Here is a 15,802-nt window from a genome sequence, read left to right as displayed (position 1 = left end):
ACGCAAGGTGACTTCCTTCAAACACACGGGCCAGAGAGCTCTACCTGTGGAACACAGAATGTAGGAGACATAATCTCACACGTGTCCACGAGAGTTTGGTATGTGCTCTGTGTGCCTTGGTGCTCGACCAACGTCATGCTCAGCTGAACTGCTGAGTTCAACCACACGGCATCTCATCCTTGACTTGGTTTAACTCATTAACCTTTACCACTCAGGTGGAAAGAGGTGTGAATCACAGCTTTACTAATGACTATCACTGCTGGAACACTTCAATCTTTGTGACTGATTAACTGGAATATTATGCATGCAGTGAATCACCGCTGTGCAGCTTCTGGAATGGTCTATTGAGAGTTTACTGGAATTAAATCTGTATTTACTGATGAAGAGAAGAGTGGTACATTTTAATTTTAAGAGATCTACACCACGGATGATTGACAATCCAACTAGAAGTCTTTTTAAATACAGAGGTATCCAAAAGGCAACTATTTAGTTAAAAAGATATGGTTTGACTTTCTGGGAAAGTTGAATAAAGACTGAATACAGGGTGAGAGAGCTAGTCTGGGTCTGTCCAAAGCTCACTAAATCCACTGATCAGCATCATTTAAGCTAACGTTATATCTTCTTTGGTATTTAAATCTGTACAAAAACTGTCAAAGTAATGAAAAAGCACCGATTCATGATTTACGAGGGACCGCTTGCAGGACCTCTTCTTTGGAGTCCCCGCTGGTTGCCTTCCATGTGGTCCTGGCCAACGAGCAGTCTGACACAAAGGCCCCCAAAAACTGCAGATTGTCGTATTTACACTTCCGTTTTTTGTATGAATTAAACTAATGACGTATAATGTGATAAGTATTGAGCTTTAGAAGTGCTGATATGCAGATTTTGATACCTTTGGACAGAGCCAAGCTAGATCTTTCCAGTCTTTATGCTAAACTAAGCTAACAAACAAACATATTTACCATACAAACTTGCGAGTGCATCAGCTTTCTTAACCTCGCTCTCTGCAAGGAAAACGAATGAGCAAATTTCCCAAACTCTGTTTCCTTGAGGTAGTAACTTACTGATACCAGAAAGACTCGGGCAAAACGGGAGAGCTTACAGTTTTGGGTGTGAAACAGAGCAAAATCAAACCAAGAGCACTTTGAATTTTTTTAAACCAATTTATAGTATACTGTATATCTTGTGACCCATCCCCCACTCTGCTGCACAAGATTCCCGAGCCTCCTCCTTCTCCTCCTCAGAAGGCTTAACTCTACTCCTGGTGTCCCAGATTATGCAGCCAATTAGGGCAAAGGCAAAGCCCCTTCTGCTGCCAGAGAGTGGTGTGTGTGTGTGTGTGTTTGTGTGATGTTACTGTCAGCCTGTTGCGAAGCAGCACAAGGACACAGAATGACTCAGTGGTCCAAAGGGACACCTTCAACAATCTAAATTTAGAAGAAAAAAAAGAAAGGTGCCCACTGATTGGGGTGATAAACTGCGTGAATACTGAATAACTTCATTTCCCAAATACATGCCATCCAATGTGAATTATTCCTGCCATGTGCTGGACTTCCTTCCCTTTCTTATGTGAATTGTATATATTCAGACTCCATAGAAAGTGCAGACCTTCAAAGTTGTTATGGTTTTCATTATATTTTATTCAACAGCACCACCAGCTGGCAAATAATAAACTGATTGAAATTCAGAAGCAAATCCCAAAAAATATGGTGTGTGTGTGTGTGTGTGTGTGTGTGTGTGTGTGTGTGTGTGTGTGTGCGCGATGACAGTCCAGGGAGGTGCCTCTGAAAATGAGCCACACATGAGCAAAGCTCTAGCTCCTATATACTCGAGTCTTTCTCTCGGCTTCTGTGGGCTGAGTTGGGGGAATGCATTTTGAAGACTGAGCACATGCAATGTCTGTGCTATGCCAATGAAAATGCACACACACACACACAAAACATTCTGCACCTTTCCCTCGTACCATCATTCAGTATCTGAGGTCGCTGCCTCGCTGGAAGCTGCAGAGTTTGTGGTGTTTATGTGCGGGTGGTGATGCCATATCTCGACTCGGGGTCCCACGGAGGACCCGCCACCTCGGACGTGGATGCCGGGACGGTCCTCACCGTCGTTAACGTCACTGTGGCGTTCATGGTCATCATTTTACTCTTTCAGTTGATGTGGTTAGATGGCAATAAAGATTGTGAAATCTGAGATTATGCGGCGAAAACCAATAATTTAAGACAATATGACCTCAGGGGAACACTGCTAACAGTGCTAATAGAGTGAGTATTACTGCGCATAATCACAATAGTGTTCAGTTTCTCATACTAGTTACCAATTTCTAAGGAGTTGAAACAAAACAAGCAGGAAAAAAAACACCACAAACGAAATCACAGGTAATTATTAGCATCATTCAGATACATATTATAAGCTTCACTATATTTTTTTCCGGCAGATTATTATGGCTTTCATCAACTCCATACTTAATATATAATAAAATCACAGGCAGCCCTTTCCAGCAATCAACTTCTCGGCATCAAGTGGCTGGTGAAGAAGTCAAGCACCTGGTAATGTGAAAACCCACTTGAGAAGCCTATAGTTTATCAGTGGTGTGTTTCTGTGAGGGTTATTTTGGAATATTTCTGGGTCACAAGTCACTTTATGTCTCTGACACCATTGTACACATAGCAGTTACTGGTATTTTGGGTATGGGAGTGGTGAAACAAATACTTCACACGCTTGATCAAAACGACATCACATCCTCCTGAGTGTTAGACGTGACATATTCTGCGATGTTTCACAACCACCTGACACTGGCCAGCTGCTGGTTGAGCTCCTCCGTCAGTGCCTCGGTGTCGCAGCGCTCGGTGTCGCAGCGCTCGGCCGGCCTGCAGCAGCGGGCTCCGCCTCCTGGCCCGGCTGCCGGGGAACAGATGGGGCGACTGTTCTTTGGGCGATGGCAGCAGAGATACCATCAGTGGGGATCGCTGATTAACTACACTGCTGAGGGCTGGACGCCTCTGGGACATTCTGGGGGGGGGGGGGGGGGAATTCAGATCGAGGAGCAGAGGCCAAAAGATTTAAATTAATTTACTGTATGTAAACACCCAAGAGAAACATGCAAAGATGTACTGTAGGAAACACATTGTTCTCTGGTCGTATAAAATTAGAGCCTTAATAACCTTATGGACGTTCATTGTGCATCTTTTACACCGTTACTTAAACCCAAAAATGTCACACTAAAGATCTGTTTATACAGTAGTTCATTCACGCATCGACAAACAGCTGTATAAGCAAAAGGAAACATCTGTCACATATTCCATACTGTCATACATACCTAACGTCCTCATGGTGGAAACTTAAATATCCAGAACTAATTCATCAGGAAAAGCTGCTCTGGTAGCCAAATTCTCAATATCCAGGTGCAAATACAAAAACAATATATAGTGTAATGCTTTTTTGTTCAATGTCTGCAAGACAGCTGGAGGCTATTTCAAAATCACGTTGTGTGTGCATCCACGCCTCAGGAGGAGAGCGCGTTTCCAGCCTGGCTTGTGATCATTTGGTCTCAACCTGACAGCAGGAAACAAGCACTGGGCCTCCAACAGAGTCACACCACTGCCAGTCTTGTGTCAGACACAGAAAAAGCTTTCGGACAAAAAGCTATGAATCTGTCTCCATCCATCATCATATTACCAGTTAGAGGTGTGATATGACATCCGTCAAAACACAGACAACGATACGGCCAGAGCTGTTGACTTCTCTACAATATAAAACGGCGAATCAGGGTCAGAGTGGTTGAACATATCGACGGTTAGACAATATTGATGTATTATAATATTAGTTAAAGCTAATCAATATTTCTATATCCCATGATCACTGCCCAAAACATTTCTGATGAGAGTGAAGAACCAAAACAGTAAAGTTGCAGGTCTGAAAAACAAAACAACAATCTGAACACAGCTATAAAAGCTCTGGAGAGCTGAGGGTAGCTGCAGAGTCAGGTAATATTTCTCTGTGGGTTCATCACTGCCAGCGCACACCTCTCAGATACACTGAAGAAAAATATAACCTTTTGTTTTCACTGGCATTTTCCACGAGTTGAAATATAAAGTTGAGTTTATCTATGCAGACAAAAGGCTGATTCCTCTTAAATTGTGTTGACAAATTTGTTAAAATCTCTGTTATTGAGCGTTTCTCCTTCACCGTGATAATCCATCCACCTGACAGGTGTTGCATATCAAGATGTTGATTAAAACAATGGTTATCGCTGGTCCCAATAACAGGCCACTGAACTGTGCATTTCACATGACTAGGGCCACAGATGTGCATTTTTTTTGGTGACATGGGATTAATCGGTGAGGAGAACACTTCTCCAAAATGCCAGACGCCATCGAAGTTGAGCATTTGCCTACAACTGTCAGATCAAGACCCTGTTGAGGACGACTAGGACTCGGGGTTCCCTGAGATGGTTTCTGACAGTCTGTGCGGAAAGGATTTGGTTGTGCAAACCACGTGCTGCATCAGCTGTCCAGGTGGCTGTTCTCAGATGATCTTGCGGTTGAAGAAGCCGGATGTGGAGGTCCTTGCCCCGGCCCGGGTAACATGTGATCTACGGTCATGAGGCCGGTTGGATGTACTGCCAAATTCTCAGAGACGACATTGGAGGCTAATTATGGTTGTGAAATGAACATTCAATAAGCCCTTTTCACAGCAGCCATTTTGACATGTCATAGTCGGGTGAGCACAGGTGCAATTGCTAAAAATGAATTATGGTCCCAGTGTGTCACAGCCATTCCAGTGAGCCAGCATGCACAATGCCAGGCCCCTGGCTCACCTAAATGGAGCAGGGCCATAATTAGCGTGATTAATTACGCCTGTGTTTACCCTGTAACGACATGTCAAAAATGAGATCTGTGAAAAGGGCCTATTCACAGCTCTGGTGGACATTCCTGCAGTGAGCATTCCAATGGCTAGCTCCCTCAAACCTGCAGACATCTGTGGCACTGTGTTGTGTTTTAATGTGCACATTTCAGAGTGGCCTGTTATCGGGACCAGACCAAGGCCCAGCTGTGCTACAATCATGCTGATTTAATCAGCATCTTGATATGCAACACCTCTCAGGTGGATGGATCATCTTGGTGAAGGAGAACTGCTCACTAACACGGATTTGTGAAACATGTCTGTGAAAACAATAAGAGAAATCAGCCTTTTGTGTGCATAGAAAGGGTCTTAGATCTTATATTTCAACTCATGAAAACTGGGAGTGAAGACAAGAGTGTTGTGTTTTATATTTTTCTTCAGTGTATATGAAAGTTGTCGCTGGCAGTGATGCACCCACGGAGAATTATTACCCGACTCTGCAGCTACCCTCAGCTCTCCGGAGCTTTATAGCTTTGTTCAGCTTATTGTTTTGTTTTTCCAGGCCTGCAACTTTACCATTTGTTCTTCACTCTCATCAGAAATGTTTTGGGCAGCAGCAGGCAGCTGTTTTCAGCAAAGAAAAAAAACGCTCTAAAACCCCACTGTGTGCTACCTATCCTCAACACAACCTTTCTCTTTGACAAACCTGCGCTTCAATGTGCTTTCACATCTCGCTTCCTTGGGGTCAGCTACACCCGTTTTCACTGAACCATTAACGGCAGCAAAGGTCATTCCTGAGTCCCCGTCGCTCCTTTTCCTCACGGCTGTGTTGAAGGTGTCCGAGTACAAAACCTCCTCTTGGATGTCCTTCAGGTCTTTCCTGCCAAACGTCACCCAGGCCACGGAACAGAAGAAGCTGTACAAGCACTAGAAACACAGGGTGGGGGGGCGGTGAAGAGTGTCACCTGGGGGCTCTTTGTATACTCAAATCTATTATTTCCATAATTCCATAATTCATCCTTTTTGTTTAAGGATCCATTGAATGAACGTTCAACATGCTTTCTTTCTCACAGCTACTTGTTCTTCCGTGTTTGTAGAAGGTCACAACAGCTATTTCTGTCGTCAAAAAAAAGGTCACATACAGAGCAGGCAATAACCTGCTGCTGTTGTTAGCGTGATATTTCTCTCCCTCTCCACCCACCTGGCTAAATACTGGAGAGAGCCTGTCAAAGCAAAGCACCTGTGTTGAGTCAACATCTCCTCCCACTAAGTAATTCATTTAGGCCAGGCATAACCAGCACTCAATGTCGCTCTGTTCCGCTCACTGCCGCCTGTATTCACAGATGGCGAACTGGCTTCACTTTTATTTGTCTGTGCAGATGAAGCAATACAGGGAAGACATTTCAAATGGATCAAGTTATTTAAAAAATGAGGGGATTGGTCAGTGGATTAATTGAAGCAGCCCCTTTTTGCATTTAAAGAGAATAGTACATTTGTAGCACATTGTAGGGTTCCCATTGCAGCAGCCACTCTGTGCTGTTTGACGACGTCCGGCCCTGGAAAAACACAGCAGAGCTCGGCATGTTGTGGCATACTGTGATTGGTTGACTTCTATTTGTGGACGACGGGATCATTTTAGCACTGGGTCCAACATTTATGTTCAGAACCTGTTCGATGCTTGACTGTATTTATACATTTCAACAGGACGGAACTTTATTGAAAGCAAAAGGTTTTTATGAGAGACCTGAGAACAAAAGAACACTTAAAGTCAGACCTGAGACACAACTGCACGGCCATAGTAGAAGAAACCATGCCCACACTTCAAATATGAGTACGCAAATTACAAAAAAAACATAAGAATTGCAAGTCATAAAAACTATAATAATAATAAAGCTCTAAACTAATGAAAGAATCTAGCGTGAGACCTTGTTTGCTGTTCATTTTAAAAGGTGCATAGTATCTGATAGTGCTTACAAATGGGTATCAAAGGTTAATGGTTCTCTATATGATATTCAGAGCATTAATATAACGGCAAACAACTATTTGTTATGTAACGATATAGTGGAGTAAAGTCTACCGGAGCAGAGAATGAAGTCACTCTCTCTGTGTGTGTGTGTGTTATAATCTGTGCTTCTGCTTTGTTTACATAGCCAGGTCTTTTAGTGCAAGTTAGCGTGTCCCACAGGTTAGCTCATGGCCTGGGCTCTGCACAGCGCTTATACGGCTGTCACAGCTGATAACGCCGTCCTGACCGAGGGTGCTATCGCGTAAGCGTAGCGCCCACAGTCCAGCTCCCTCTCAGGTAAACACTGAGTTCTTTCAGCACTGTTACCTTTGTTTGCACTGTTAGAAACGTTAGCTGCGAGACACTGGCTCAGCCGTCACCATGCTGACAGCCGTTGAGAGGCAAAAGATATGCTCTCAATTTCGCATTTTCGCACCTTTTAAGGTCTCTTTTTGTTTTTCTTACTGCCCCTTAAGTGTATTAATTAAAAAGAAAACCCTTTCCGGGGAAGCACAAAGCAGAAATTTGGTCCTAAAAAGACGGTTACTTTGTAAGATACCCTCTTGGTTTGTTGAACTCACACTGCTGATACGACATATGGCGGCTTATTATATGAATATCGGATGTTGATCCTTTCTTGTTGATAAGAGAGTCCACACAACTTTGCATAGCAGAGAGCAAAGATGAACTATTTGTTCAGTTATTAGAATACACTTTCCTGGTAGGTTAAATATAGAGTATGAGATAATTCCTTGCAGATCTTACTTGGCTAGAATGACAGCTGGGTGTTTCTGATGTCATTCAGATGATCACGACCCTTCAAAGCATTTCTGTCATAAAGATTTCCCTGAATTACCCAAATAAACTTAATCCAATTAATATAAATCCTCATCTTATATGTGACTTCCCGCATAAATGTACTCTCCATCCACAAATACTCACTTGTGACATGCTGTGTGTTGATGCTGTTCTACCTCTAGGTCCATGATCAGGCTGAAGTAGCAGACAGCCAGCTTCTTTTGTGCTATCTCCTTTTTGGCCAAAGCCTCTGCCGTCATCTTCTGCTCTGTGATGATGTCCACACTGGCAGGTTAGTTAGGACGGGGGTGAGGGTGTAGAAATAGAGGACAGAGAGGAAAAGAAGAGGATTGGAAGAAAAAATAAAGAAAGTAAAAGAGGACACAAGCATTGGTGGATAAAGAAAGGGGAAGAAAACACATATAGTAACTGTGACAACATTAACACTACAACATTATGATGGCAATACATACGACGATAGACTACACTCTTCCATTCTTTGCATACTTACGTCATGAAAGACTTGGGTGTGTTCTCCAGAGACTTGTGGTCAAAAAAACAACACAGGTAAAGGAGGAGGGCGGTCAAGACTTCGTCCAGCTCTTTACTCCTGGACACAGACAGGTAATTAGTATCAGCGTATGTCTCATCTTCTCATATAATGCACAACAATTGGAACTGTGTGCATGTATACAAATCATGTCTTTGTATTCCTTACCAACACAGCCAGGAAGCCGACCGGAACGGGAAGCGAGTGATTCTCCTGCAGCAAACCGACAGCCACCCCTGTAACACAGAGAGCTCTCGTCAGGACAGGTTCAAAGCCATTTTTGCTAAGTATTAACAAATTGCCTTTTTGGGTCTTTGTCAGTTGAATCCATTTGCACATCCATTTGTGATGTCGACGGGTTTGTCGAACTTTTCACCCCACAGTCAAACAATCTGATTTGCTTCTCCACCGTCTCTAAAACACACGCCTGTGCACACGCAAGTAAACGCACCAACACACACGCAGCGCTGTAACATGCAGTGTTGTCCGGTTCCAGTTTCTAAATATCACTAATGCAACAAATATGACAAAATGATCTATTTTGGGGAGCATGTTTTGCTGTATGCTTTCCATATTTTTCAAGTTAAAAAGTGGTTGCCGTCCAATTTCTCAAAATGGTTTCGAGTGGCAACCTGTCGAGTCCTGTGGGCATAGAAATATGTGATTCTTTGGCAAAATGCTAGCTATGATTTGATATGAAGATTTATCATTAATTAATAGATCTTCAGTTTGGAAAAGCAATCATTAGGATATAGTGGTCATAATTTGGTTGCACAAAAACCTAAATCTTTTTGGGGGGTATAGGGATACCAGAGCAAGCGCTGAAGTAATGGAGTATTATTCTTATGAGAATCAAAAACAGATTGACACTTGCGTTTAACATCATCGGTGGTGATGCGGTCCCCTTGCCTCCACATCACCGAGGACCTGTAAGCATGAAGAGGAGCCTGGCTCAGGCCCTTTCTAATGCTTTGGTGCCCTCTGTGGTTCAACGTATAGATCTCAGCCAACCTGGGGAACAAGCACAGACTGCGTAAAAGAAGAAGTGCAAAACATTGTGTGTAGTTACAAAAAAAGACGGGGGCGTCGTGTCTAAGAGGTTTTTAACGTAACTTTGATGCAAACGTTGTTCCCCTATCAGGTTCAGAGGCGTTACCCCTTTGGGTTTCGTCTTGTTTGTTGTTTTTATTAATGTTGCGGTGACCGTGGTTAGAGCTTGCTCGGGAGCACATCCATGGTTTTGGGTGAGTCGCCAGTTTCTGGTTGCTTTCCCTCGCCACTGGGCTTCAGTGCGTAATTACCCGCCACCATTAACTGCATGAAGACTATGGTTATGGTTAGGCAGTCAGCTAGAGGGGCGCACTCGTGTGCTGATTAGGCCAGACTCCGTGGCTTGTGCACCAGTAGCTTTCACGGTTCGTTTCGTTGATTTCGGTTACACGTAAGTATGGAGAGTGTTGATAGCTTCTTTGCTTCTCCCTCTGAGAAGTTGTTAGATCTTTGCACTAAAGACCAACTGCTAAACATAGCAGAATATTATAAAATCGAAGTTGGTGATAAACGTCTGAAGGAGAGAGTTAAGGCCATTTTGAAATCTAATTTATTTGAAAAGAATGTTTTGACTGAGGATCCGTCAGCTGTTTCCCAGGAGGCCGTGTGGTCTCCGCCCCAAACAGGATCTAATTTAACGGCTGAACAGCAAAAAGAGTTACTGATGTTACAACTTGACCATGACAAGTTTAAGCAAGCTGAACTGGAGAAAGAATTGGCTGTGGAGAGGCTGCGCCAGCAAACCGAAAGTGCCAAATTGGAGATTGAGCAGTTTAGACTGTCATTAATTAAGGGAGGCAAGCTGTCAGCTGGTGAGTTTATTAGGAAGTCGTCGCTCTTGCCAAAGTTTTCTGAAAAAGATCCGGAGTTGTTTTTTTCATTGTTTGAGCGTGTGGCGGATGCGCGTAATTGGCCAGACTGAGCGCGCACGCTGATGCTGCAGTGCATGCTGACTGGGAGAGCGCAAGAGGCGTACTCCTCGTTAACCGATGCTGATAGTGAAAAATATTCATCTGTGAAGGCAGCGGTTTTAAAAGCATACGAGTTGGTTCCTACGGCATACCGGCAACGATTTAGGAACTTTAAAAAGGAGAGAATCAGGGTCATCTGGAATTCGCGCGAGATCTGAATATTCATTTTACTCGTTGGTGCTCTGCTTCAGGTATTTATGACTTTGATCGGTTGGATGAACTTGTGGTACTAGAGCAGTTTAAAAACTCAGTTCCTGTGCGCGTTGCGGCGTACATCAGTGAACAGAAAGTAACGAACGCGGCTGCAGCAGCGGCACTCGCTGACGATTACGTGCTTACGCACAGAGGCGGATTTGCTGATCACAGGGCTGGTAATGGTAACAGGGACATGAGTGCTGCCGGTGGCAGAGAGTCACTGGGCAGGCATGGTGAAACTGTTCCAGTTAGAGGCAGTAGTAGTCTGCGTAATGCGGAACGAGGTTGTAACTATTGTCACAAACGAAGGTCGACTGTCATTTGTTGAAACCTCAGCCTAAACATGCTGCATATGGGTCTCACGCTAAAGGGGTTGGTCTAGCCCAGAGGTAGCCAACACGGTGCCCGCGGGCACCCTGTCGCCGGCAGGGACCACGTGAGTCGCCCGCAAGGCATGTTCTAAAAATAGCACTAGTCACCATGGAGCTCCGTCTAAAATTGGAGTTGCTGTTCTTTTTAAATCAAAAACGCATTAGTGTAAATTTTAAAATGACAATATTTCTTGTCATAAGAGAGTTGGGTACCCGGAGGCGCACGCGGACACCCAGGACGAGGCCGCCGCACCGCACTAGGTTTTCAGGTTCCGAATGGCGGGCGCTTCCCGTTGGCGCCAGACGCGCGCCGCGAGCGCACCCCGTCGTCAGGTCCGTAAATCCTCGGAACAGGCCGCGGGGCAATCCGACCGAAAAGGCCCAGACTAGAGGTTTGAACGCGGGCGCCCGAAGACGCTCACGCGCCTCGGAGGGTTGGATCCCCCGCTCGGCTATAGACGAGACTGGTTACTAGTTTCTTCGTGGAGACAAAGGTACCATTGGAAAAGCTGGTGTCGGTGACAACAGACGGGGCTCCGGCGATGACGGGCCGGCATGCAGGCTTCATTGCGCAATGCAAAGGTGACCCAGACTTCGCAAAATGTCTACATTACCACTGCATCATTCACCAGCAGGCACTATGTGCAAAAGTAACCGGCTTTAATCATGTGATGATACAAAAATATCAGAGATGTGATACCTCTGACTTTCAAATGTTGAAACAGATTAACAGAAATAAAAGTTGCATGTTTAAATATGTATGTGTAGCTATACCATTATTGTTGTGGAAATCATTCTTAATAATTATTGTGAGGAATAATTAACTGACATGTGATCAAACAGTCTCTTCACATATATTATTATTATTAAAAGGTGATCTGTGCATCTTTGTTATTCAGGAAGTTTGTATCAAATAAGTAGCCCTTCGTACTACTCGGTACCCTTGAAGTAGCTCTGTTTAAAAAAGGTTGGTGACCCCTGGTCTAGCCGCACCCGTCTCTCAAGTTAACACTCCTGACGGTTTTGACTTGCAGGTAAAAAACTCTGGCCCCGAGAGTTTGGATCCCTACCGGCCATTTATCCATGAGGGTTTGGTGTCGATGGTAGGAAGTGAGACGAAGGTGCCAGTGGCAATTTTGAGGGACACAGGGGCTTTGGGCTCTTTTATTCTGGCAGGACTACTTCCCTTGTCCAGCGAGTCTGATACAGGAGACTTTGTTCCGGTTCGTGGTATGAATTTAAATGTCATGTTGGTTCCTGTGCACAAAGTAATGCTCCATTGTGATTTGTTCCAGGGTGAAGCTAAGCTAGCGGTGCGCCCAGCATTCCCAATCCAGGGCATTTCGGTCATCCTGGGAAACAGTTTGGTGCTAACAGTTATATATGGGAAAATATGCACATGTACATTCCTAGGGGTACTGTACATGTGCATGAAATGTCACTGTAAATGTCAAATGAACCAACTTATATTGGAATTAGTTTAAATAAAAATAATTACTAAATAACTTGAAAACTGACAAAACTTTAGGAGGGGTGTTTTTTCTTTATTTCTTTTTTTTAGCCACCTTTATCTGACACTATAAGGTCTCAAAACTTTGATGTTTGCTCAGCATGCAGATGAGAGCCTCCATGTAAAGATAAGTTCCTCTCCATGACTCTGCAGATTGTGTGCTCTCCGTGGCGCAGATGACAACTGAGAGACGGAAACGCTGCGGGATGACAACAATACACAGACGCATGCACATGCAAACAAACGCACACAAGAGTAGGAGTTTTACGTGAGTCAGAGAAGTTATTTCACATGGCATTCTCCAAGAAGAGAACAGTGATCAGTGAGACCAGAGCCTTTAACCATGAATGGACAGACTCCTATATGTTAATTCTTCACACGGGCAGTTCATAAGCAGTATGTCTCATACTGTATGTTCAGAGACCGTGGCGATTATTAAAAACGGCAATGTGAAGAATCACTACGAGACAAAGCACAACTCTTTTGAGCAAACGTACCCACTCACATCCAAAATGAAGTCACAGAAAATAGACCTAAGAGCCCAACATGATCAGAATCCTAACGCATGAATTAACAGAGAGGAATAGAGCAGTGTAATGGGAAAATATGTCATAGTCTCATGTGAAGGTTTAAAGAATGTAAGTCCTAAAAGAGCAGACACGAAACTGTAGTTTCAGTAGATGACTTTAATTAGTTTAGTATCCAGGTGTCTTGTTATCTGTTATCATTGTGCACTGTTTCTTTCTTCTTCGTATCTGTTATCTTGTGCACTGTTTCTTTCTTCTTCGTAAGACAGAGACACAGAGAGGCCTTGACTAACAGAGATCCTCTGTTTGAAATACTTTTGACTTCCTTTGTGACGCATTATCTGAAGTTGTAAAGGCGTAAACCTTTGCATGCATATATGATGTGTGAATGTCTATTCTGTCTCTGCAATGGTCATTTTAACAATGTCACAGTGGCTTCAAAGGAAGCATCTGCTGTGAGATTTAAACGATTTATTGTAAGGCAAACTGTGAACAAAGAGATTTGCAAACAGGAGCTAAAGCATCTTCCTGACTGTCTTAAATGAAGTATACTAAGGCTTGAAGGATGACCTGCCTTTCATTGTGTTCTTTGTGTATTCTTGTTAGCTAAGCAGATAACAGGAAGCTGTCTGAGCATAAATGTCCATGCATTGTGACTGTTAGGTAGACCACTCTTACAGATCACTGCAATGTGTCTGTGAGACTGTTCTCTTTGCTTGCAAGCAAATAAATTGACTTTACAAACCTTGATCGTTCATCAAAACTCTGTTTACTTTATATTGATAGAAAACCTTCACTTTCTTCTCCCGACTAGTCATAAGAAATATTCCACAACAGCAGAAACAAGTGGTTTAAAAAACACAGATATAATCCCTGCACACAAATTTCTCTTATTAGAAGATGAGAAAAATATAATACAATATGTTTTTTTTATTGACATCACTTCACACCTGAATGAACTGAATTTAAAGCTGCAGGGCAATTCAGTGAAATACATTTTTCAAAAATGAAGTATACTTTATTTTAAGAGTCACATTGTTCAAAAGCTTTTGGTTATGTAATTTATTCTTTAATCCAGCCATTATTTTACTTGAAACGAGAGATCATTTATTTATTATTAGATGATGTTGTAAGAACCATTTTGTTGTTTTGTTTTTGTACAACCTCCCACCACATGGGGGCGTAGTGCCGGTGTAAATCAGTGCACAGGTAATATAATCACTGGGGTCATTGGACACAGGTTGTTGCTAATAGGCAGAAGCAAACAGTTTTTGACCGTGCAGATTCAACGAATGTAAATGTTATGATTTATTGGTTTATGGAGAAAATGGATAACTGAAGAGAAAGTGGTGGAACTCTGATTAAGTGAGAAATAAAATGCTTATATTGGAAACTGGACTTCGTTATTTATGACACGCGTCAGAACAAACATTTCAGCAACCGTAGTGACTTTTTTATTGGGAAGCAACGGTCACGACAGATGTATTATTTATAATTCATCCAGTTCAATTTCATGGCTCAACTAGATCACATGTATCACATTCAATTCGACCTCCAGTCGCCATCTCGGAGCAGCAGCGACCTCCAGTGCCCGCTGCCACCTTCGAGTCACAGCAACCTCCAGGACCTGCTGCCGCCTTCGAGTCGCAGCGACCTCCAGTACCTGCTGCCGCCTTCGAGTCGCAGCGACCTCCAGGACCTGCTGCCGCCTTCGAGTCGCAGCGACCTCCAGTACCTGCTGCCGCCTTCGAGTCGCAGCGACCTCCAGTACCTGCTGCCGCCTTCGAGTCGCAGCGACCTCCAGTACCTGCTGCCGCTTTCGAGTCGCAGCGACCTCCAGTACCTGCTGCCGCCTTCGAGTCGCAGCGACCTCCAGTACCTGCTGCAGCCTTCGAGTCGCAGCGACCTCCAGTACCTGCTGCCGCCTTCGAGTCGCAGCAACCTCCAGTACCTGTCGCCGCCTTCGAGTCGCAGCAATCTCCAGTACCTGTCGCCGCTGCCGCCTTCGAGTCGCAGCGACCTCCAGTTCCTGCCGCTGCTGGACCAGCATCCTGTTCCCCGGAGCCCCGACTCAGAGAGTCCAAGTCTGGCCCGCCGGAGCACCCGTGTCCGCAGCCCTTCTGCCCATCCGGCTGTCCGCCGGAGCACCCGTGTCCGTGTCCAAGAGCCGTTTGAGAGGAGAACTTTGAGGAGAAACTGCACAATCAGACTAGCAGGAAAGGGAAGCAGTACATGCGAAGCTTCTCCATTAGCTGTACACCAGACAGGTTTTGCTAGCTGGATGACGTCATGCTAATAACTTATTTAGCTTTTTAAAACAACGGGGACAGATCCAGCACGGACAGTTAGGGAGTGAGGGACATGAAGCACCTGCTGAGAAATGATATATAGTTATAAATACATCATTATATATATGTGTGTGTTTTATATTATAGTGAATATTATTATATGATATATATATATTATTATATTATTATACGATATATATATTATTATATGATATATATATATTATTATATGATATATATATATTATATGATATATATATATATATTATATGATATATATTATTATTATATGATATATATATATATATTATTATATGATATATATATATATTATTATAGGATATATATATTATAGAGCATATTATTATATGATTTATATATTGTTATAGGATATATATATTATTATAGGATATATATATTATTATCTTATTATATGATATATATATATATATTATAGAGCATATTATTATATGATTTATATATTATTATATTATACTGAATTCCCTGTGTGGGTGACACAAATAAGATGTCCTGACGTGTTTGTCAAAGTGTTATTTACTGCTTTTTTCATGTTGGAATAAAAGTTAAATATTTAACTGCAAAGTAGTAATACGTGTTTGATACCTTCATTTTTTTTGCATTAAATCATTTGCTGAAATTGATTGGATGTGGCACAGCCCTACCTAGAACATGTT

The 15,802-nt window shown here is 43.1% G+C and overlaps 1 protein-coding gene across 1 annotated transcript; it reads right to left on the bottom strand.

Moving 5' to 3' along the window:
- Positions 1–1,962: 1,962 nt before the first annotated feature.
- On the bottom strand, positions 1,963–12,031 carry ppp1r36 (protein phosphatase 1 regulatory subunit 36). The gene is given in 10 exon segments (XM_031866389.1): positions 1,963–2,139; positions 2,792–2,872; positions 2,874–3,009; positions 5,549–5,769; positions 6,345–6,398; positions 7,786–7,930; positions 8,157–8,255; positions 8,368–8,431; positions 9,070–9,206; positions 11,853–12,031. Coding segments are annotated over 10 exon segments (1,293 nt in total).
- Between the last annotated feature and the right edge of the window lie 3,771 nt (positions 12,032–15,802).

This window comes from Anarrhichthys ocellatus, unplaced genomic scaffold (genome assembly GCF_004355925.1).
Source record: "Anarrhichthys ocellatus isolate YVR2014 unplaced genomic scaffold, GSC_Weel_1.0 scaffold35, whole genome shotgun sequence".
Classification (NCBI taxonomy): Eukaryota; Metazoa; Chordata; class Actinopteri; order Perciformes; family Anarhichadidae; genus Anarrhichthys; species Anarrhichthys ocellatus.
The sequence above is the reverse complement of the archived record's forward strand: the minus strand, read 5'-3'. Positions and strand labels throughout refer to the sequence as shown.